At 43.1% G+C, this 23,013-nt stretch overlaps 2 protein-coding genes across 2 annotated transcripts in view; both read right to left on the minus strand.

The window, feature by feature from the left end:
• Nucleotides 1-594: 594 nt before the first annotated feature.
• rnf217 (ring finger protein 217) lies at nucleotides 595-16,048 on the minus strand. The gene is made up of 6 exons (XM_010882967.3): nucleotides 15,065-16,048; nucleotides 6,715-6,936; nucleotides 6,315-6,479; nucleotides 5,181-5,382; nucleotides 4,172-4,243; nucleotides 595-3,631 (listed from the first exon to the last, which is right to left on the minus strand). Exons 1-6 carry the CDS (start codon nucleotides 15,998-16,000, stop codon nucleotides 3,555-3,557), a joined length of 1,674 nt encoding a protein of 557 aa, XP_010881269.1. The 5' UTR covers nucleotides 16,001-16,048; the 3' UTR covers nucleotides 595-3,554.
• Nucleotides 16,049-19,787: 3,739 nt separating this feature from the next.
• Nucleotides 19,788-23,013, minus strand: part of nkain2 (sodium/potassium transporting ATPase interacting 2) — a 126,904-nt gene continuing 123,678 nt past the window's right edge. The window contains exon 7 of the mRNA XM_010882969.3: nucleotides 19,788-21,913. Coding sequence (XP_010881271.1) covers nucleotides 21,904-21,913 — 10 coding nt within the window. The 3' untranslated portion in view covers nucleotides 19,788-21,903. The remainder of the gene's footprint in view (nucleotides 21,914-23,013) is intronic.

Below are 23,013 nucleotides of genomic sequence, written 5' to 3' on the forward strand. Positions count from 1 at the left end.
CCCAGCAGAGGGCAGCGTTAAATTGGCTCAGAGATGCAAGGGGCACCAAGTCGGTATTAGATGTGTACCTAAACTGGCCAGTGAGCATTAGGGGACAGATTTTCTAAATGAAATATTTAGGTGTAAGTGTTTGAAGGAGGCAGAACATGTTAAGTTTGCCTAAATAACTGGGCCTGCTGGGAGCTTGAAGGACCAGAATGAATAAGCACCAGAATGAAGAACCAAAAATCAGTTGAGAGTAGATCCAAATTAACTGATCCCAATGTAACATTGAAATATCTTTCACATCATTATTGACTGAGGTCAACACCGCTGTGGTTGTGGTTTAGTCTAGGTAGGAATGCTTGTAAGTTCAGAATACAATTGTATGTTCAGAATAAAATCGGTTTTACATATCTTTGAATACCTCTATGGCCTTAAATCTTTTTCCAACCATGTAAACTTGTTGAAAAATTACTGTGAATTTCTTTACCTAGCTGACTGGTGCTTTCCTGTCTACCCAAACTGCTTCACCCGTCCAAACACCATGCCACACCCACAGTATGTCACAATGTTCAGTTTGAGTCATCAGGTAAAAATAGTACTGGAAGAAGATTGGTGTTTTGGGCATTTCAACCATCAATGTTTAATGACTCCATGAACCTCTTCCAAACATACATTAGTTGTTGCAAAACATGTATTACATGAAGTGTAAAGACAGTGGTACAGCAGCATAGAAGAACCACAAACAAAAGTAGAATACAGATCTGTGCATTAGATGTCCAAAAGCGACCCACACACGAAGAACGATGATAAACTACTAGATCATAGATCGGGGTAAACTAATAAGTTCTGTTTTTGTGCAAACTACAGACATTTTGACGCAGACATTATATTCCATTTAAAGAGAGAAGTAACATTTCACAACGATCAAGCCAATATCAATTATCTTAGTAAAGGCACTAGTTAATGTTTATGGTGAAAATGCCACAATGGCACTAATAAGGGCTCCAGTCAGATGACAAACATACACATAAGAGAAGGACCACCAACCTGCACAGATTACTTAATGTGTCAGGTGGAAATGTAACACGTATAAGCTAACAACGGCATCAAACGACAGCATCTTAATATATCCAGGTTATGAATTGAATAGAAGTATGATGAAAATCGTACACGGCTCTTTAAAGTCAATTAGTGTGACAGGTTTTGATCATATACTGGCACAGTGGGAGTTCCAGCGAAATGCAGGAAAGACAACATGAACAGAGAACATGAACAGAATGCTCCCTGAGAACAAATACAAAAGCCTAATGGATTTCAAAGTTTCGTCAACATCCATCATCATATTCTGTGTTATTAATGACACAATAATAAACAATGCATTGTTTGGGGGTCAGATAGTTTGACTTGTCGGACAGTTTGAGTTCCCAGAGAGAGATGGCAGGGGTTTTGGTTGGATATGGTTGGTGTACCGTAGCCAAGTTACCAGCTTTAAAGCTTCAGAGACGCTATCATTTTCTGGCACAGCTCCAGGTCTATTGTTACAAGGTTACTTACACCAAAGCCCCCTGGGAAAATAATCTAATGGTGCATTTCCACTGAAGATAACCAAGAAGCTTTATCAAAAAGCCCCACATTTCCCTATTACAACATCAGGCTGCATACCTTAATGCCCAGAGGGGTCAGCAGACATTACTTCCTTGCAAAGTTTTAAACATACTGTGAAGTTTTAATATAATTATAAAGCAGTGCACTATCCGTTTTCCTTTTGTCACATACATTACTGTAGACAATAACTTCTGAAAATGTCAAAATTAACTAGCTAGCCCATGTTAGCTAACGTATTTAGTAATTTTTCTTTTGTTTTACAGCCCAATGATTTTGCTGTAAAGTTTAAGCACCCATGACACACGCATAATCGTCCCCAAAGTGGAGCCAAAGTGGAAACTTTTTGGGGCCCTTGCACTAGTGTAACACTGGGGTTACAGTAACAAGCACAACAGAGACTTGATTGTCAATTATGTTGTAATGTTTTTTTTTTTTCAAATAAAAATTGTGTTAGGATAAAAAAAGGTTTCCATAAGAAATTCCCTACAGTAATCCTGGTTTGATATGAAAATTGAGAATTGGATGGAGCAAATTATTAATTCAATGAAAACACAAGCCTCACCTTTTGTGCAAAGAGAAACCCCTGACACGAGTAACAAACTTCCTGGACAAATTCATAAACATATAGCAGGTCTGCCACAAACTAAGTATAAATAACGGAAGACTATGGGGAAGCGATTGTTCAACACAATCTACTGATTTTATAGGCGAGTTCCTTAAATATCTTTCTCAAAGTAACTAACAAAACTCCTACTTCTCGATCTATTATAGAAGGTTCTTAATGTCCGTCTGTTTGTCGGTCCAGCCTCCATATACATCCATCTTCTCAACACGTTTTCATATCTGTTCTCAAAGCAGACATCTAACATTGACCATTGAAGGAGGCAAGACATTTCTTTTTTTTTTAAACAAATAAATATATCGTGGCACCTGAAGCACTATTCCGACTATCGTCTGTGTAAACGCTCAGACCTGTGTCCAGGTCAGTGTGGTTTCCACGCATCTTTCCTTCAACTGGAGCAAAACCCGGACCACATCATGTAGGATAAAACAACACTTAAAAATGCAGTAGGGCAAAACCCTACCTTGCAAAATGGGATAAGCATTGATCAATGATTACAGGGCATCAAACAGCAGTTATTTCAACAGTGCTGTCCCCATAGTTTTTTTCACAATGGAAAATACCTACATGGATTCTGTTGATGATGCAAATACCACAGGGCTGGGGGACAGCACTCTGGTGTTGGCAGGTTTGGAAGCGGTGAAACGGGTGTGTTATTGTGTGTGTCACAATCTGTTTGTGTGTGTGTGTGTGTGTGTGTTGATGGAATGAAGCCTGAATCTCACTGAAACCCAAGCACCACTTGCAGTGTGTACAGTTACGGATTGGTCATTAACAATGAGTAATCGGTTTCTTATTGTTTTTTAACCATCTATGAACACAGCAGAATAAAATCCCTGATAATTAAATAAATATGCAGCCTTTCAGGGTAGCCTACAGAATGGTGATCGATTCACCCACACGAACGAACACTGGTCTTTCCCATTTTATCCGAATGTTTTCTGTTTCACAATCCATGCTGTATGAGCCCAGACTAAAGTAAAAACTAGACTAGAAACATTAATGAAATAGTCTGAAACTATTCCGTAGGTAAGTGGTGTTCTGCAGGTAACTGGTCAGACCAGTGGCCAGGGTGTTCTCTATTGTTGGAGCCACTGTGAGAAGAGTGGACTGCTTGGGAACAGTGGTAGACTATTCTGTGTGCTCTGTGAACCTTTAGATCTGTGAGCAGGAACCACATAGGGTTGTGGTGGACATGCGGTAGAGAAAGAAGCCCAGTCTAAAGTGTTGCTCTTCTCGGGCTGGAGACGGGCTGGAGACGGGCTGGCAGGGCTACCTCCACCAACTACCCCCTCTCTGGAGCAGGGTCCTGCCCGGACTGGACTGGCCCATGGTCTTCAGCTCAGAGCCAGCTGCCAGTACCCTGGGTGCGCTTCCGTCTCTTCTTGCAGATGTAGTAGATAGGGAAGGCCACGAGACCTGAGGGGAGATGGCAGAAGGACAGAACAGCCCATGAGTAAAGAGCAGGAACTAAGCTCAGAGAAATGACAAAGCACTTATTTTAAGTCATACCTCTCACAAGGAAGTGTGTACTTTGCGCTAGATCAAGAAATACTCCATAAAAGGACATACTGTTCTGTGGCCCACGCTTATATATGATATGTTTCTGAGAACACTAAGAACATACTACCTTTGAAATGAATGACACATAAGAACAGTAATGCTAATCAGCAGATGGGAGTGACAAGTGACAATCAACAGCTTCATATCAGCGTGTCATTCTCCCATTGCTCAGGACAGCACAGCTACCTGAAGTGGCCAAGCAACGCCACGACCGCCGAACAAGCTGACTAATGCTAGCCATGCACCTGAGCTAAGAGAAAGAACCCCTTTGATCCTACCTCAAAAAGCAACGGCAGTTGCCTAACACTGAATGGTGTCTAGGGAGTAAAGTAGCAGGCTTTAAACATAGCAGAGGTTTCATGTTAGTGAAGATTCACAGTGTGCAACAGGGCTTACCTATGACCAGGGACAAGGCTCCCACCACCACAACCAGCCCAAGGAGCAGAGGGGCCACCAGCACCTTACTCACTGGAATGGAACAAGACAAGACAGGCAGAACGGGTCAGGAGACCTAAATACATGGGTGGTTTCCAGCTACAGTCAGCACACACATTTCACAAACCTTTGAGTACCGCGCGTTACATTTTCAACACGAAATCAGGTCCTGTGCCGTTGCAGTACAATAAACATCTAAAACAGCCTTAGGAAGTCATGGGTCTACGGTTGGTCATTTCCGTGTTTGCTTTAATAAGCAAGGCTGTCAAAACAATAGAATGGGAACCGTGTGGGACAGGTCAGGGGAGAAGAGTGGTGGGAGCCGTTCTGAGGGACACATCAGTCCCCTGTTATTGAGTGCCCCTCTCAGAGTATTACTGCCCCACTCAGAGAACTACTGCCCCACTCAGAGAACTACTGCCCCTCTCAGAATAGCTGTTCACCCGTCAAACTATCTAGCTGTGCGTCACTTCAAATAAGGAAGGTCTGCTGATAAGGGACATGTAGATCCTCTATGCTGCTAGGCTACTACAGTACACCATTATAGCTCTGACTCTAGAGCAGTGACAGAACCATCGGTGCGGAATGTACAGGTCTTGTTGTGAAACGGCTTGTGAAAGGGTCAAGTCAGCGAGGTCATCTAGCACACGCTGTGGCGATCATCTGTTTCTGTCGTGAATCCATTAAGACAAACAGCCACCTTCACGGTGAGCCACAAATCCCCCCCACCCCCCGACAACCTCTCCCTCTGGGACTACGGACACCAATGAGGGCTTGACAAAGTTCAAAAGAGACGTGGGCGGCCTGTAAAATAACAACCGCTTTAATTGGGCCGTGCCACTGCCGTAAGCAGGTGCCGACTGCTTATCTAATATTATTAACCGCGGGAAGGTAGCAGGTAGTTAAATGTCTCGCCTCGATGAAGGTTTTCAGGGCCTCTTTGGCACGTCCTGGGGCTGGGCAGACTTACCGCACACGGACCCCCGGACCAGCCGGCGGAGGTGGGGCTTCTCCGGGTGGTAGCGGTACTTGCAGCCGAACACGCTCAGGTTGGACGTGTGATCCCCGAAGAAGCGCAGGTGGCGGTACCTCTCGCCGCAGCGGTAGCAGAAGTTGGTGTTGCACTGGGTGCAGTTCATGTGATCGCAGCCCTCCGTCCTCTGGATGTGGATCTGGAGAGGCACACGTCACACCCAAATCTCCAGTCAACCGTTCTAACTTGGCCTCTCTTTCGAGGCGGGATCCTAATGACTTTCAGAATACGGAGCAACTGGTAGACTGAACAGACAGCTCGGCAAAGCTACATCTATAGTATTAAACAGGACTTAGCCTACACTTCGACTGTGTGGTTGCTTTGGTTCTACATGGAGGTCAAAGAATGGAACAATTGTTGCCGGTATACATCGGTTAACCCCTCTGCCTGTCTCTGCTGACTGACACTACATTGGCAGGAAAGTCTGGCATGGAAGGACGGCGACCTACCAGCCTACAGCGGAATGACAGTTCCTTCCAACACTGAAGTGAAAAGTAGCTTTGTGCTCTGCTGTGTTTGTTGCCATTTCACTCCAAAAGGCTCCTCACTCTGTACGAAGGGGAAAAAAAGCTGACGTGGCTCACTAAATCTAATTTGGTATTGACTTTTTGCCCAGGACGCTGTCTTATGACTTCCTGGAATGCTTCATTTCCAGCTATTGTTGAGTGGACGACAGGACAAAAGACAATATCCGTCTCTTTATCTCTCTGCGTCCGACGGTGCCGATACCCATTTCAGACGGAAGATATTAGGAAAAAACTGGACACATACCGAGGAGAATGTCATCGCTTTAGAAAACCTGAAATAACACATCAAATCATCCTATGCTGTTGAACACTGGAGGAGAACAGCAGGCCCCACCTTGACATGCCTGAAACATGACATTTGCTGAGAAACAGGACAGCCTTGCGTTCAGTCACCACATCCCTGGACAAGAGGACATGGGACCGCGGGAGCCGAGCCAACAGTATAACTGTTTGGCAGGAGATCCGCCAACACATTTTCCCGCCAGTTGCTATGGTAACTAGCAAAGGTTCAATATCCCCGGAGTCCCTGGGGCTCGCCACGCACCTTGCACCGGGGGCACTTCTGGGCGTTCCTCTGGCCGTGTTCGATGACGCTGGCCCAGTTACGCAGAAGTCTGTCCCCCTTCCGGTAGTCCCGACACTTCAGGCCCTCATGCCAGGGGGCGTGGCATTTGAAACACCAAACAAACTGGCACTTGACGCACTGGATCTGCAGAGACATAGACAGGTCTTAGGCCGGACTCACCCCCCCCCCCCCCCATTTCCCACACAAGCTCAGTAGCGTGGACTACTCAATTCAGATTTGTCGTCCTGAAATTATTTGCACGCTCTAATGTCATGCTTGATATTTCAAACAGCCGATGCCCTCTATTCAGCTCGTACCCGTGCACTGACCTACTGTATTAAATCTGATTTCAGGACAGTCCAGGTCCCCTCTTTCCCACCTTGTACTTGTGCTCTGCCCTGCCGGGAGTGCGTCCTTTCAGCGATGTGAACTGGCTGCACTGGGGACAGGGTTTGGTGCTGGAGTCGATCCGGCTCAGCTCCAGGAAGTACTTGTATTTGGCGACTTCCTCGCTGCCCAGGTGGGACACCACCAGAGTCTCCTCCAGGTAACCGCTGCACTCGGTGACGGGGCAGACGATGTCCGCTCGGCCTACCATGACCTGGGGGGGGACACGGACAGACCGCGGGGGAGGGGGGGGGGTCAACAAGGCAGCAGTAAACCTGGAAGTGCTGGATCTCGGCATCAAGACACATCATTCACCCAATCGTTTAGTCCAAAACCAGGCCAGGGGAATTGGGTACCCTGAGGTATTGTGTCACACGCTCGCGAAATATAGATTCTGAGTTCCTGTTGATTTCTCATCATGTCTACTCAACAGACTGCCGTGTGTAGTAGGCCAAACAGTTATATACACATTACCACAGACCTGGTCGTGAAATATTATCAATACATGCAGCAAATGTAGGTAAGTGTAAAGACAGCACAAAAGGTAGTGAACATACACTGATGAGCCTACATTTTCTAGGTGGTACTGTCAGCTAATTTATATGATGTAACATTCATCTACACAAAAGGTTCAAATGTTGTTACACCCTCATTCCCCTACAACAGAGATCCTGTGTGTGTGTGTGTGGGAGGGGGGGGGGGGCTTTCTAGGATCTAGGTGGGGCAGGGACTTAAAGTAGCTGTCACCGCTTTCACTGGACCTTGTTCCCAGAGGAAGTTTCAGAGCATAGTGGAGGAGCACCGAGCATCAATAACACCTCCTTTCACCCACACTGTTCACGTGACGTGGTTTCTGGCTGCGACTTCCTGGGAAAGCTGGAAGGAATCCAGGAACAACAGCAGAGTGACCTGCCATCGCAAATGTGGAAAACTACAGGGTGAAAAGCCCAATAAAAAGCCCCACTGAGTCCTAAAATCCACCTCACCGTCACCACTAACACAACCAGCCCTCCCGTCCGGCCCTCTGGGCACCCCTTAGATCCCAGCCCGGTGGGTCCTCTGCAGGGTGCCCCACCCGGGGCACAATGCAGACAGATGGGCAGGCAGAGGGCGCCCGGAGGATTAGCACACAGCTGAATAATCCCCTCCTGGCCGGGCTCGCGTCCCGCAATGTTCGTCTGCGGCGATGCAGCTCTGGGGCAGCGCCAAGCAGACTCTGCCGGCCCGGTCGTTGTGACGGTCTGACTTCTAGCCCCATGGGCTCCTTGTTCAGCCCCTCGGGCTCCAGGCCATGCAGCCTTCTCGGCTCCGGGGTTGCTCAACGCATCGCAGCGGCGGCTCAGCCATTGTTACCCAATCCACTCACACGTGTCTTGATGTCAGAGGTCGGGGATTGGAGCCATGTTGGCCTGAAGTGAGAACAACAAGTGGACCGTTGTTTTCAGGTGACTAATCGAAGACTCCAAGAAAGAGAATGCTAAATAATAATCTGGGTAAAGAGAGGATGTCAATAATCCAATCTGTTGTTCCCCAGAGCCACGATTCTGCTTCAAAAGCTGACTGAATGGGACAAATTTGCCAAAAATGCATTGTTTTGTCATTTCAGGCTTGATTCCAATATGTCTGCAAGTCCTTTGTAAACAACCCTACAAGGGCATCATCTACTGTGTTTGTAAAGAATGTGAATAGATGGAGAGTTGGTGTAGGTACTTTGTACCGGGATGTCCCTGCTATCCTCTAAAGCTGCACCGACAAGGTGTCATCAGCTTAGGACTAGCTGGACTGAGAGGCTGATGAGATGAGACATTTCAGCAAGAGAGTTGCCACCTGTGACTGCAGGACCCAGTGACAACAGCAGGGAGGGTCCCCCTAGGACGATTCTGACCCCACCACTAGCATGGACACGGGAGCAGTGGCAACGTGAAAAATGTGTATGGGTGTCTTCAGACCCCTCAACGTTCTCCACATTTGAGTCATAGACCTAATTACATAATTTTTTGGCCAGCAACCTGCACACAATAAACAATAAAGAGAAAGCAAATACAAGTAATTCGATATTTTTGTAGATTTATTCATACTATAAATGGACATTACTGATGTACATAAGCATTCAGGCCTTTATTTGGTCCTTTGTAGAAGTGGCTTAGGCAGTGATTGCCGCTTTGAGTCATCTTGGGTGTGCCGCTAGCAGATTTGAAATTCTGTGTTTGGACAGCTTCTTACATTCTTCCTGGCAGATCCTCTCAAGCTCTGTCATTTCGGATGTGGAGAGCGTCGGTACACAGCATTCTTCAGGTCTTTCCACGGACGGTCAATTGGGTCCAAGCATGTGCTTTGGCTGGGAAATCCAAGGACATTCACCGACATGTCCAGAAGCCACTCGTGTTGGCAGTGTGATTCGGGCTGAAGGATTCATCTTTGCCCCAGTCTAAGGTCTCGTCCTGTCCATTGGATTCAAGACGAAGGTCCTATTTGCCCGGTTACTTACACTGCATTCTGAGTTACTCAGTCCTTAACTAAGTCCTTCAAGAGCAGCATCCCTGTATTTCACCAGGACCCACCAAATGAGGTCCTGTGGTGTCTTTGTCTGTAGGCCACACTGTGTAACGACCCTGCTGGTTCAGAGCCAACAATGGTGATAAACTGGTGTCTACCACACAGAGCCTCGCAGAGAAATGAATGAGCATTCACCGGGGGGGGGGGGGGGGGGTTGGTCAGACCTCACAGATGACCAGAGGTGTAGGTTAACTCTATCAGGGAGAGGGAGAACATCTGTCCTCAGGCAACATGGATCCTGAGGTAGAGAACTCTTCTTCAGACACTCTCATGTTACACCTCAACCATCACCCACCCAGACACCCACAACACAAACCCCACTCACACACAAACACTCCTCCATAGTTGTTCAGCCTGAGGTTGCGGATACAGCTTTAGTGAAGGACTGGCACACGATAAAGCAGTTGACACCAGGATAATGGGCAGCAGGTAGCAGCAACAATGCATTGCCTACTACCTGGGGTGATGTTTTTTATAAGCCTTTACTTTAAGCTATCTACGCTCATAACATTACATGTAATGCTGTATGAAGCTACACATACGTAGAAAATAAGTTCCCCGACTAGTTTGATAACCTGTTAGTTACACTGTGTGCGTCAGTCATTATATGATGGTATGACTAAGGGATTACTATTCTGTATCCATGTATGAAGCCAAGCAAATGAATGTCTCTGGCAATACCTGCAATATAATATGATGTACTTAGAGGAAAGCCTAATCTCTGACAGAAATGACAAGCTAGTGGTACAAGCAAGTCAGGCAACCTCAAACAAATCACTGTGAGGGACAAAGATATGAGCTATCACACCAGATCGACAATTCAGGACAACATCCTTCCTGTAAACTGGCAAGTCATAGGGTCAGAGAAACAGTGAAATCACACAAAGATTGACTGGCAGACAACAACTTAGCAGCCTTTTCTCAGAGACCTTTATCTAACCTCATTACACTGACTAAGCCTGATAGGAGTTTCCTCTAGAGCGGATGGACAGACAATATAATGAACCCCGTAATCAAAGGAAATAGGCAGTAATAATCAACTTGTCATCAACCAATAGGAAGCATTGTCAGAAGCAGACAATACAGGACTGTGACCACCATGAAAAATCAAGATGAATTAAGGACATACAGTACCTTCGGAAAGTAATCAGACCCCTTCACTTTCGCCACATTTTGTCATGTTATGGACTTAATAAATAATTGATTGCATTTTATTTTTTTTGCCATCAATCAACACTCAAGTGTATAATGATAAAGCAAAAACACTTTTATTGTGCCAATTAATTAAATATAAAAAACTGATATATCTGATTGTAGTCAACTTAAGATATTAGGCTTTTCAAAGACTACACCAGACACGATGAGGAGATTGACCTAGTGTGATTGTCATTTCCCTTCTTCTCATCTGGTAGAGGTCCCACGTATTAAAAGCAGAGAGAACCACCTCCTCATATCAGGAAGGAGGATGTGCAGGCTTTGGTAATCAGGCAAGCCTCAAAGGAAAACAAATAAAGGCACTAAAACCCAATGACTGTTTTAATCATGAGAGGCAAACCAGACGTCAGAACTCATTCAAAGGAGAACAGATACAGGACTTGGGAACAAATAGTTGTACTTAAAGGCCACATCAGTTGACAGAAAATGTTGTGGAAAATAAAACTTTTGGAAGTTTTGGAGACAAACTACGCACATACAGAATCAGTCAAAAGTTTAGACACACCCATTGACTTGAATGCGTACACAGGTCCAAACTTTTGACGGGTACTTTTGACTGGTACATATCCCCTGTGTTGTAGAGTTCTTAGCTTATAAAATCCTTAAACATCACATAAATTAAAGAAGGCCTGCAGCATTCTATGCAGTTTTGAAGAAACTCTGAAATCCCAATGACAATCAATAATACAACTGTTAAGAATGGAGCTTTCTTGTTTTGGGACTGGAGCAGAGTAGCAGTTAGAGTGCCAGGGGTAGGGAGATGGGAAGCGAAAGGAGCTCTTGAAGATGGAGACTTTTACTAGCCAACTAGGAATCTTTAGGGACACTCACATGCATCTCCTCAATGCCTGCACACATTGCACACACCCCCACAGCATTACACACCAGCACACACACGTGCACGCACACACACACACACACACACACACACACATATATATATATATCTCAAGTCTACACTGATGTGACACAGATTACCAGCCAATCCCACTCATCTTGAAAATCCCTACGCACAAGTATAAATAAACAGAACAACACATGCATGGTATTTCAGGGAGAACCATAATACTGGCCTGAGATACACGCTTGTGTTCCTGCTAAAACCATGGAAACCATGCACAAGAATAAACAAACATTACACATGTTCTTTCAGGCATTTTGCTTGGTTCATTCTTGCCTCAATCCTGACCTGTTTCCAATCCCTGCTGTTGAGAAGCATCCCAACAGCATGAAGCTCCCATCATCATGCTTCACCGTATGGATGGTATTAGCCAGGTGATGGATGATACCTTGTTCTCACCAGACGTAGAATTCAATAACACTTTTTCCTCATGCTCCAGAGTCCTCGAGGCAGGATATCAAGTCTTTCAGGAGTTGCTTCCGTCTAGCCTCCAACATAAAGGCCAGATAGATGAAGAGCTGCAGAGATGGTGGTTCTTCTGGCAGGTTCTCCCATTACTGAAGAGAAACTCTGAAGCTCTGTTAAGAACAGGGGTGGCTTCTGATTGGCAGTGTAGTAGGGGCATTGCCAAATGATGACATTTTTATATCAACAAACACGTATATTGCTTCCTTCAAGCAATACATTATTGTTCAAATATATAAAACATATTTCTAGTAATTTACGTGTTTTTGAGAAAAACTGAGTGAGATTTCTTGCTTAACCAAAAGTGACCATAAACAACAACAAAGTGAAATGTATACATAATAATAGTTTCAAGCCGATGGCCAACGTTAAACATGAGCCAGCTGGACAATCTAGCTAAATACGATTACACATTTGACATCTACCCAGATAGCAAAAATGGTCTGGCTTGCAGATGGCCTGCAAACGGAGGTCTGACCATGGCAGGCAGCAGACAGCGTGTTGCCCAACAAACATGGGCAAACCAAATTGTCATTACTGATGAGGAAGCTTGCGGCGCTGTCAGTAAGAACCAATCAAAATGCTTGCACATTTTCTGAATGAGTATTGTGTCCTGTGACTACTGAGTCACAGCTCTCCCTGTGTTGTTATTTTCTTATGTCGCATCAGCCAGGCTAAAGGTTTCTGCAATATAAAAAGCTTGTTTTTAGCAATATTTTCAAACTGTAATCAACATTTATCAACATTTGGAACATAATCCATAAAATATAAATGTTGTTTTTTAAAATAACAAATGGGACTCCCTAATTGGAGGTACGTTACTGGTTAGGAAATATTTCTTATTTGTGTTGGTGTCTGTTGTGTTGGAGTACTCGAGCACCGGACAGACAAAGAAGGTTTAGAGCGTCAGTCAAAGGTGACTGACCATGGTTCATTTTAGTGGTTATGTCTAGGCTGTAAGTTAGATTGGCTGCAACAGTAATGCAGGGTAACACAGGGCACAAACATAATGCAGAGCACAGTCTTGTTGAGTTGAGCTTCGTCTTGTTTTACTCCGACCAGTTGGCTAGATTATTGAGATTCTGCTGTACATGGGTCGGGATCTAGTTCCACGGATTTGTTAGCATTTTATATAATTAAACTCTTACAAAGAAGCTAATCGCACTAAATAGCTCTCTTTCCCTTTTCAAAAACCTACTGCCCACTAACATGACAGAATTTTTTTTGTCATAGTTGTTACTACTGATTCAATAAAAACGGTTCCCCACACTGCGATTGTTTTGTGGTTTTCCTGGAGCGTGGGCCCTCACATCTCCCAGATATAAAAGCAAGGGACGACACACTACCTACATAGTATTGTGTTTGTCAGTCAGTATTTTATTGTGTGTGAGAGTGTGCGATTGAGTGTGGAATTGTTTCCACTAATGTGGCTTTTCTATAAAACAAAACAAACGGTGAAAAAACCTGACGGGTAGCACAATTACGCAAAACCAAAAGAAACCAGCAGTAACAAACCAGGCTGGACTGGATGCCTCCATTATGCAGCCCTTGCCAAATACAGCTTCTCATTACAGCCAAGAGACATTTGCCTATTCATCGAAACAAAGACCCACGTGAATACAAAGAAGAATAGAGATGTTTCGGCCCCTATCTTTGACCCCGAGACAGATAAGGCAGGAAATCAACCGGATTTGGAAGCCAAGGAACAGGTCGCAATCTGATGCTACCTGATAACAATAACAAGCTGTCTAGGTGGACAGCTGACACTGTCTTCAGAGCACACAGCTGTGGCAGAGCTCTGTGATTTCATTAGGTGCTACAGGGACAGAGCTCTGTGATTCAGCTATCAATTATAGCCACACACCCAACCTCTGCCTCCGCCTCCATCTTCGCTGCCGTCAGTCGGGACAAAAGGCAGAAACCCTCCCCGCTCAGCCAACAAATCTATTCAGCGTGCGAGTAACAGTCAGTCAGTGGCTTCCATGATTTTGCAATGTCTTTAGTCACACCACATCTGTTTCCAGTAACCTCCCTATCCAGACCACCCAACCACAATCAGAGACCACAGATAGTGATTATAATATCAGCAGTATGCCCGCAGCAACTTTATTTACAAGCTCTGTCATCGCGGACTAAATTCAGGAACTGGCCGAAACACTGATAGGCACTCCTAAGGGAAATGCCTAGCATATCTTTTCACTTCATGCTCAGCGTCACGGAGGCAGGCTGGCCCTGACGATTTCCACAGCGTTGTACCTTGTGAGAGGAGCTAGGCTCAGAGAGCAGGAAACACATGACTTCCCTAAACAAGGAAAACAATGACAGGGGCAGTCTCAGGCAGCACTTAATGATACAGTCTGTGATGCAGCCTTTTTGGCCACCGGTCGTAAAAGTGAAGCTGCGGAGCCAAAGTGTCCCCAGACAATTGTGTACCACGTAATGTATGTGGCAATTTGTGACCCATATCATCAGAAACACTTGCTTTCAAACGTGGAACTTCACGGTTAACTGGGGCATAAACAGGGATGAAACTCAGTGAAACAACATATTACACATCCAGCCCAAAACAGGAGTTTTGAAACATTACCTGGAGAATTGCAAAAGTCCCAGAATGCATCTTTATTGTCATCCCTCCTATCTCTCCTTCCCAAGTGGCTCAGGGGAGTTTGGGAAGGAGGGAGTTTTCCATCGGTTGGTATAGCACCGTGGTAACCTGCATCCCAATGAATTGTCGGCTGCCGCTGGAGACGGGCCACCTGACTGGGTCCACCTCTGGTGGTGGAGTACAGTGTAACACAAAGACCCCAGTGCTCTCCCACCAGACTGCGCCAGCAGGTGTTAATCTGCGAGGAAACTCTGAGCAAATGGTCAAATTATCCCACTGGGTTTATTTTGTGGGAGACAGCGAGCCAGCTGTGTCCACAGACCAACATCTGCATAACCTAGTGATATGGCAAGGAGCTGGAGAGGATTTCAAATGAACCAAAAGCTATCCACAACATATTTGAGTTGTGTAAACAGAAAGTAATCATAACAGGGAGTCCTACAAGTGCAATGGTGAGAATATGTAATAAATATGTAGACACAATTTACCTATGTGCTTGCGCACACTTCAACAAGAAAGCTATATGACATTAATAATATAGCAAATGTTGTGCTGGAAGAGACAGCCTTCAGCGAATTTGAATACTAGGTTTATTTATACCTGTGAACTGATGTATCTCTTCAGGCATTCCTCACAGACAGCCTTCTTGCAACAATGTAGTGGCTTTATGTGCTTGTTATCCAGACAGATTCGACAGGTCAAGACAACTGATACACTGTAATCCCCGCTGTAAAAGTTGCTCAGAGTTCTAGGATCAATCAGGTTCGACAGGGTGTATGGCTCAGGAATGGTGTTGAGGCCCATTTCCAAATCGCTCTGCTGCCGCAAATCCGGGGATGGATCTGTGGCGACGTTTGATGTTGACGGAGTCATCGCCCCATTATATTGGTGTTCTCCGGTATGGTCCAACGGTTTCCTGTAGTTGTCATTTGCAATACAATATACGGTACAGTAAACATGTTCCTTTAACTGTACGACATCGTCATCCGCCCTGCTACTTTCACAAATGTATCCAGAATCTGTCACATCAAGTTCATTCAAATCGGTTGACGTTAATCCCTCGGTGTGATCTGCCATTCGCTCTTTTCCATCCTTCGTTTCACTACCACTTGACTTTTCAAGAACCACACAATTAATTCGTTCATTCAAAATAATGTCTATCATGGCACCATCTGGGTCGTTTTGGTCGTCTGCTGATTTGTTATTTGAATTAGGAGATCGCGTCGACCCGAAATTCCTCCTCAAAACATCAACTGCAGTTGCTGGTTTTCTAAAACTGTATCCATCCACATTTTCTTTACTACCCGTCCTCTCAACTCTGCGTTTGTGAGCCTCCAATAACATGTCTGGTGTTCGGATCTTTGTTTCCCTGACATCTTGAATAAAATCTGTGCCTGATGTCTCAACTTTATCAAACACTTCTGATGGATTGCAGACTGTCTCTTCGTCATAACTGCTGACAAAACTCGGCATTTTACTATTATAAACATTCAGAGAAATGTGTGCATCTTCCATTCCCAATGAATATCTCCCCATGCACGCTCTGCCTCTCCAACTCAAAACACTAACAAAACAAAACAAAGCCAAGTAGGCTGTATTTCTGCTTCCGGGTCTGCGTGTGGGGAAAAAAATGCATCGGTAATGTTTTAGCTGACAACATCTAACCCAGTGGTATTCAAACTTTTTCTACCATTTTCTCGCAACCCTACCTCTCCCACCCAAAATCCAATAAAACCACACATTTATTTCGAGTAATAACCCTGAATTAATTTTATTGCACCACTGTTAAAAAGTAAACAATAAATAAAAAGTAGACTATATGTATTTATATTTTGTGTGGATGTGTTAATATTTCTAAACATTTATCCAAAACATTGTATATGCTCCTACAGAACCACCGGCACTGACCATTTGTATTTTATTCCATAGGCTACTATAAAATGATATCTCAATTGTTGAACCCTTCCCCTCTCTCGCTCTCTCTCTCTCTCTCTCTCTCTCTCACACACACACACACACACACACACACACACACACACAACCACACGCACACACACAAAACCTGCAGAAGCCCCTGTCATGCAACTGTAGGTCGCGATCCCGACTTTGAATATAACTGAACTAACCAACCGCATAAAGGAAACGTCAGCGGCTTCCGAGGATGATGCGAAGCGAAAAGTTAATCCCGTCTCCCAATCAGTCAACGACAATTATTAAAGAAGCGATAAGTCAACGAGAGAATGTCGGATCAATTCAATAATACATTATATTACATTGTGGTGTATTAAAACTTATTTAAGGCATACGTTTCGTAATATAGGCATATAGGCATACGTTTCGTAATGTTTCGGCTGTTAAGACTAGGCTAGTAATGCAGGTGGGATGCGAGTCATGCTGCTGGTGACTTGAAAAGCTGTCCCAGTTAAATTCCTGATCACGAATATCTACATTGCCAATTCCAAGAGTCTGTAAATTAAATTGTCATCAGGCATTTGCTTTTACAGCCAATTGCTTCAAAGTAGCCTATGTATTTGCCATTAAGCCCACAGCGCATTTTTGTTAGTAGGCTATTAATCAACGGTTTCTCGGAATTCTTAAATGTTGTCAGTGGTTTTCTTTTGTGACACACTGAAAACAACACCAGCCGTCAACCGTAGAGGGTAGCAGAGTCTAACTGAACATCACAACGTGGCCATTTACATTTGAGATTTTTATCTGAGACAAAATGAATATTGCAGGAAAATCAATGAATGTGGAAAAACAACAAGACATTCATATATTGTCCCGTGATATTTTGAAGGGATTTGGGCTTAACTGCAATCATAAACGGAGACCACGGCTAAGGAGCATGTGTTTATCAATAATGCTTACAGTTGGCTATGTTGACATTCCCCCAAGATAAATGGGATCTGTTAATGTTTGCTTCATATACAGTACAGATAAGGGAAGAATTCAACTAGCACAAGCAACTGTTAGCCTACATACACACACACACCCACACCCACACACATACACACACATTGAGACTAATAAACAGATGATATGTTTATCAATACGAACAGTTTATTATGTATTAACCTGTCTATAACGTTGTTAATGTTAAATTTTATTTTATGATATTAAGTATGTTACTTTAACATTGAACTCAGTGATGAAAGCAATGACTTGCATTGACAGTGGCAACTGTTACACGGAAAAGTCGCATTGATGGTAGGCTACAATGATCAATCAACAGTTCTCAACTGCTAATTGGTTCTGTAGCCCTGACAGACATTTTGATAAATAGTAGACAGACACCAATGGCCAGAAATGCCTGTCATCAGAAAAAGAGCTCTACCACGTCCCTGATGTTCTCAGCACTGATCAACATAGACGCGCCTTTACTCTGTCCCTGTTCATTGTTGCCTTATTCATCATTATCTAAAATCGACTGATCTCCCAGGACTTATATACATTTATTTGTGGCATGAAAGCACCTCATAGGTCAGCTTGTGGAGCCCGGCTGCAGTTTTATCCTGCCGCCAAATACTCAGCATTTTCCCATGAAGAGACGGCTGGGAATATTGATAGATGTTTGACATTGAATTTAGAGGAAAAGTGAGCATTCATAGAACTTCTAGATTGCAATGTGTCTTTCAAGCATCACATAATCACTAGTTATCTATACATGGTTGATACAGTTAATGGTTACAGTTAATAGGCCAGTAGGCCTACTGTGTTCCCTATAAAGGCGCTGCCTGTTAATGTATCATCAAATCACAGCCTACATCAACTTCGCCAACTGGTGCTGATTTAAGAAAGTGCATTCACGAACAAAGCACAATCATTGCACAAATTATCTAACCATAAACTAGGATGCCATTTTGAAAACCAATACTCGGTGCCTAAGTAAAATGTTTTTAAACGTGCACATTAAACTCAAAGACATTCATATTAGCAGGCGATAACTATGAAGTACAGACAACGTTGTTGCTTGCTCCATGGGGTCTCAGGCTGGGTATTTTGTAAAGGCACTCTGTGACAACTGCTGATATAAAAGGGTCTTTCTTAACAAATGTGATTGATTTCATTTTGATTTGAGTCACTTCTCTGAAGTGCTGTGCAAGCAGAGTCATATGCAGCAGTGTTTGCAGGATGGCATTGAAGGCATGGGCTTTCTGCACAACGCAATATCACTGGGCCGCTTGGCTCGTAGCAAGCGCTGTGAAGAACATTTCTTTCATCACGAATACAGTAATTAACTCACCGGAATGTTACATGGTTATTTCATATTAAATGTTGCGCAGTGGTAAATCAATATACGGTTGCCACACGTTCTGTGAAATACGGTATTTCCACCCTGAACCTGCAAAGCCATAGACTTTGTTTTGGCACAAATGGACGTGGCACCGATTTTTGCTTATTTTTGCCTTCTAATTTGCTTTATGTAAACCAAATTGAACATAGGTCTAGTTCATTATTTATTTGAGACTAAATAGATTTTATTTATGTTTTATATTACCCAGTTACACTAAAAGTGTTCCAGTATTGTTGTAATTGTTAATATATATATATTTTTAAATCAGCCAATTAAGGTATCGGTTTTTGTGGTCTCCCTATAATCGGTATTGTTATCGGCGTTGAAAAATCATAATATGTCGCGATTCTGAACAATATCCATAGGTTTACAAGTACACAATCTCCCCTGCATAATTGGTATTTATTTTGGCACAATACCCATGCAACTGTGTCAAGCACTGATTTCTCCCCGAGCACAGCTCAGCGCCTGTATTATATAAGAACAGAATTCTGTTCCAATTTCCCCATCATTGGTTAAATATCACATTTCCATTGTGGTGACTGAGTATTTTCTGTTCAGACAGAGGATTTTGGTTATCATAGAAGGTAGCAATGATCTTCACTGCTTATAAAGAGACTTTCCTCAGCATCTGTATAAGAGAGGAACATCTTACAAACATAGGTCTCTGCATGTGATTGCTGTGAGTGCTGTAATCAGTTGCCTCCAGCCAGAGCATTATACTTGGTATATTCGTTTTAAAAGAAACAGGCTATTGAGTGGAGTTTTTAGCAAAATTATACAGCATCAGGTTAGTCTGTTATGTCTGCAAAGTTGAAGATGAATGGGCATTATCTGGAAATGACCACACATACCATAAGACATTTGTATTAATGATAGCTTCAGGGGTACAGACCATTGCTAGGCATAAAACAGTTGTTTAATCACCACATCTCAATGTTTAGGTAGGAGATTAGATAGCAGGATGATTACATCTGATGTGGCAGGAAATTTGAGAACTCAGAAAACAATTGAGAAAAATGAACGGCCTTTTCCACAGTTTATTTTATTTACAGTCATTCTGAAAATAACATAAATAGAAAATTGCTAAATCTATTGAAGAGGTCAGCACTAAACCCAAGCAAAACAACATATGGTGTATTCAGGAAAATCTGCAGTATTCTACATGGGTCCCTTTGAATGTACACTGTATGAACATCAAATACTGTATTGCCTGCCAGAAGCAATCAAATTATTTTAGTTGTCAATCAGATCTATACAACCGGTCAAAAATGTTTTCACTGGTTGAGAATATATGATTATATTTACAACTGTGAATCTCTGTAAATGAAGGGTTCTTGGAAGATTGCTGCAGTAGCAGTGTTCATTCACACTTTAGACTGGATGATTGTCACCAGTGACCTAGCATTCACTCATTAAAACATACTGGTTAAAAAACAAAACTAGCTTGAAGAGGTGTCACTTGACACAAAAAATGCAATGACGCGCACCAGCGATGTTATTGGATCGTATTGCTTTTACACAGTTGAATACCAATATTACACAGTCCCAGAAAATTGTTATGAAGAGGTTAACGCTTATGCTCTGTCTTCAGATGTTCTTTATTCAGTCATCATTTGGTGATGTTTCAACACAGTAGTAAGCGTTACTGAGTTTACAGGGGGATTTTAGGCATATGCCTCATTGAGTTGGTATTTACTTAAGATGAAATCCTAGATCACAAAGGTTTAACAAAACACTTCCTTTCAATAGTCAGTGATTTGGAAGGCCTGTCATTATTACCTAATTTACAAGAAAGTCCACAGGTTCACCTCCCTGAAAAATGAAACACATTTCTCATGATGTCAACAATAGACTTATGCCCAGTGGGTGATATACAAACTTTTTTGCAGTAGAAGAGTTGCAGTATGAAGATGCTATGATACCGAGAAATCTGAGTCGGTCCTGGTTGGTCTGGGGGGGTTCCCTCGCTGTCCAGTACACAAAAGCACAACGTTTCAGCCAAAGCACAAACTCTACCACACACCTCCTTCTACTGCTCACACCACACTATTAGCAATATATTATTCCCAAGGTTTCCCTTGACACTTTGTACAGTTAGGAGATTGAAAGGCCCACGTATACACAACATAATAAATTATTAGTCAACTATAAAAGAGTAAACACTGTCACATGTCAAAAAATTTCTAGAATTGAAAGAAGTTACATTTTGTTTTCTCTGTCATTAGACTCAAGACTCCACACTGTCTTAGAAAAGCACAATATTCACATAACCTTACAAAGACAGCTGCAGAAAGGCCAACTGGTACCTCTACTTAGTCTGGGATATTGTCCAATGCTTTCAGAGATTAAATATGCAACAGATTTTGACACCTCATGCAAACAAATATGGATGAACTATTGAACTGATATCCCCGAGATGAGCTCCAAAAATTTTAAATGTTGTTCTTGGCACTTTCAAGTCATACATCCACTGCAAGAAATAGCAACTAGCTGCATTTTCCATTTCATCAAAGTTTTGTCCCGTGGAACTGCCCAACTCAAGATGGATTCTCAATTACCAAAGGGTATGTATTGTAAACACATTGTTCCACATGTAAATTTATTAAAATCAACTCTCTAGAAGGGGCCTATGGGACTACTTCAGATGACTAAAGCCATATTTATAAATGACTCAACATTCCTAAAGCATTTCTAGTCAAGATAGAGCATGTTGACACTGACGCTTCACTAATTAACTAGTGCTCTCAGAACTTGGCACAAAGTACAACAGTTTCGCTTAGTCTCGATTCTTATTCAACTTGAACACCGTCGAGGGGTATCAGTGCTTTTTACTTCGACGAAGAACAAGCATGAAGGAGAGTTATGTGTCCCGTAAGGTCAATATTGCCACAGGAGGGCACTCTTGCACCTGCTTAGCTTCTGGTCCAGGCCCAGACCGTGGCTCCACCACTAAGCAAATGGGCTGGGTAGAGAAACAAAGGAAATCCACTGTGTTGTTCTTGAGTCTTTTGAGGTTAAAGTGTCAAATACCATGTTCTCCACACAGTTCGTAAGACACTATTATTTTAAGACATTTACAAAATGAGACAACATGTTAGAACGGTAGCTCTGTGTCTGGTTTATAAGGCAGCTGTCCTTGTTACTTTGACCTGGGAAAAGAAAAAGGAAAAACAGTCAGTGTTAATAATCCAGGACACCACTGATACATTCAAATATATGGAAATTCATGTGGTATTTCCAGGTGGGAAAAAAAACAAAGCAAGAATGATTACACCTACCACTTTATTCTCTAAAGACCTTTGTGGTTTAGTTGTCACAACAAAAAAATAACAAGTGTTAATGGGCATCAGCTGTGAAGACTGATTGACTATTGAAGATTGTGTGCGGAGCATCTACAACAACGTTGTCTTGATGTCCATGATTCATCATCTCTATTGTCTTCCCTATTGGGTGTCATAAAACCACAGAATAGCTCTTAATGGGATTTTTGTTTTGCTTCAATCTCTTGTGTTACAAATATCAAGTCCCTTGAATCCATACTTTGCCTTGTGTTTCATGCTGACTAACCGACAATAATACGCTTTCTCTGAGCAACACAGTAACTTATTCAGATGTAATTATAGCTCTTGTGGGATGTGTTGGCAGCAAAGTGACATGCCCCGGAATTATCTTGTTAACTCTTAAATATATTGCCAAATAGGTATAGCGGATCTACTCATCAATCAGTAGAAAAGCTACGTTTCTGAGGGAGTGAGGCACAGTATTGACTTTAAGCCTAACCTCACAGAGTAAGAGAGAGGCCTCTTGTAGCCACAAAAGGATCCAGCATTTGAATCTGACTCCCCCCCGCATGGCCTTTCACCCATTTGAATACTTTAAATGGCGGAAGCCATCATCGGCGCTAAAAGAAAAATATAGGCATGCATCCTCTATCCTGCCGTATGTGTGAACGCCCCTCCGGCAAAGGATTTTGATCAACCGGCAGATCTCAAATGGACCAGCAGGTCAGATTTAAAACTAACCGTCCACGGATGTTTCCTAGAATAACCATACACAGACACTGGGCTGAGCAAGATGCTAATGCAGAACCCCCCTCTCCTCCCTGTACCCCACTTCCCACCAGCAGAGATGTCAGCATCCTGTTCTGCTTAACGCCGCTTAATGCTAGTTTAACAGTGACATTATTGCCACTTACCTATTTTATTAGCTACTTGTCTAGACTTATTTTTACATACTGTGTTTGTTAAAT

This window comes from Esox lucius, chromosome 18 (assembly GCF_011004845.1).
Source record: "Esox lucius isolate fEsoLuc1 chromosome 18, fEsoLuc1.pri, whole genome shotgun sequence".
Classification (NCBI taxonomy): domain Eukaryota; kingdom Metazoa; phylum Chordata; class Actinopteri; order Esociformes; family Esocidae; genus Esox; species Esox lucius.

Bases quoted from the DNA above. Each gene is read 5' to 3' on its own strand.
- rnf217 (XM_010882967.3), bottom strand. From the start codon at position 16,000: ATGGGGAGATATTCATTGGGAATGGAAGATGCACACATTTCTCTGAAT. The intron at 6,480-6,714 runs GTGGGAAAGAGG...ATGTCTCTGCAG, and splicing joins GGGCAGAGCACAAGTACAAG to ATCCAGTGCGTCAAGTGCCA. The intron at 4,244-5,180 runs GTAAGTCTGCCC...GTTCCATTCCAG, and splicing joins GGTCCGGGGGTCCGTGTGCG to TGAGTAAGGTGCTGGTGGCC.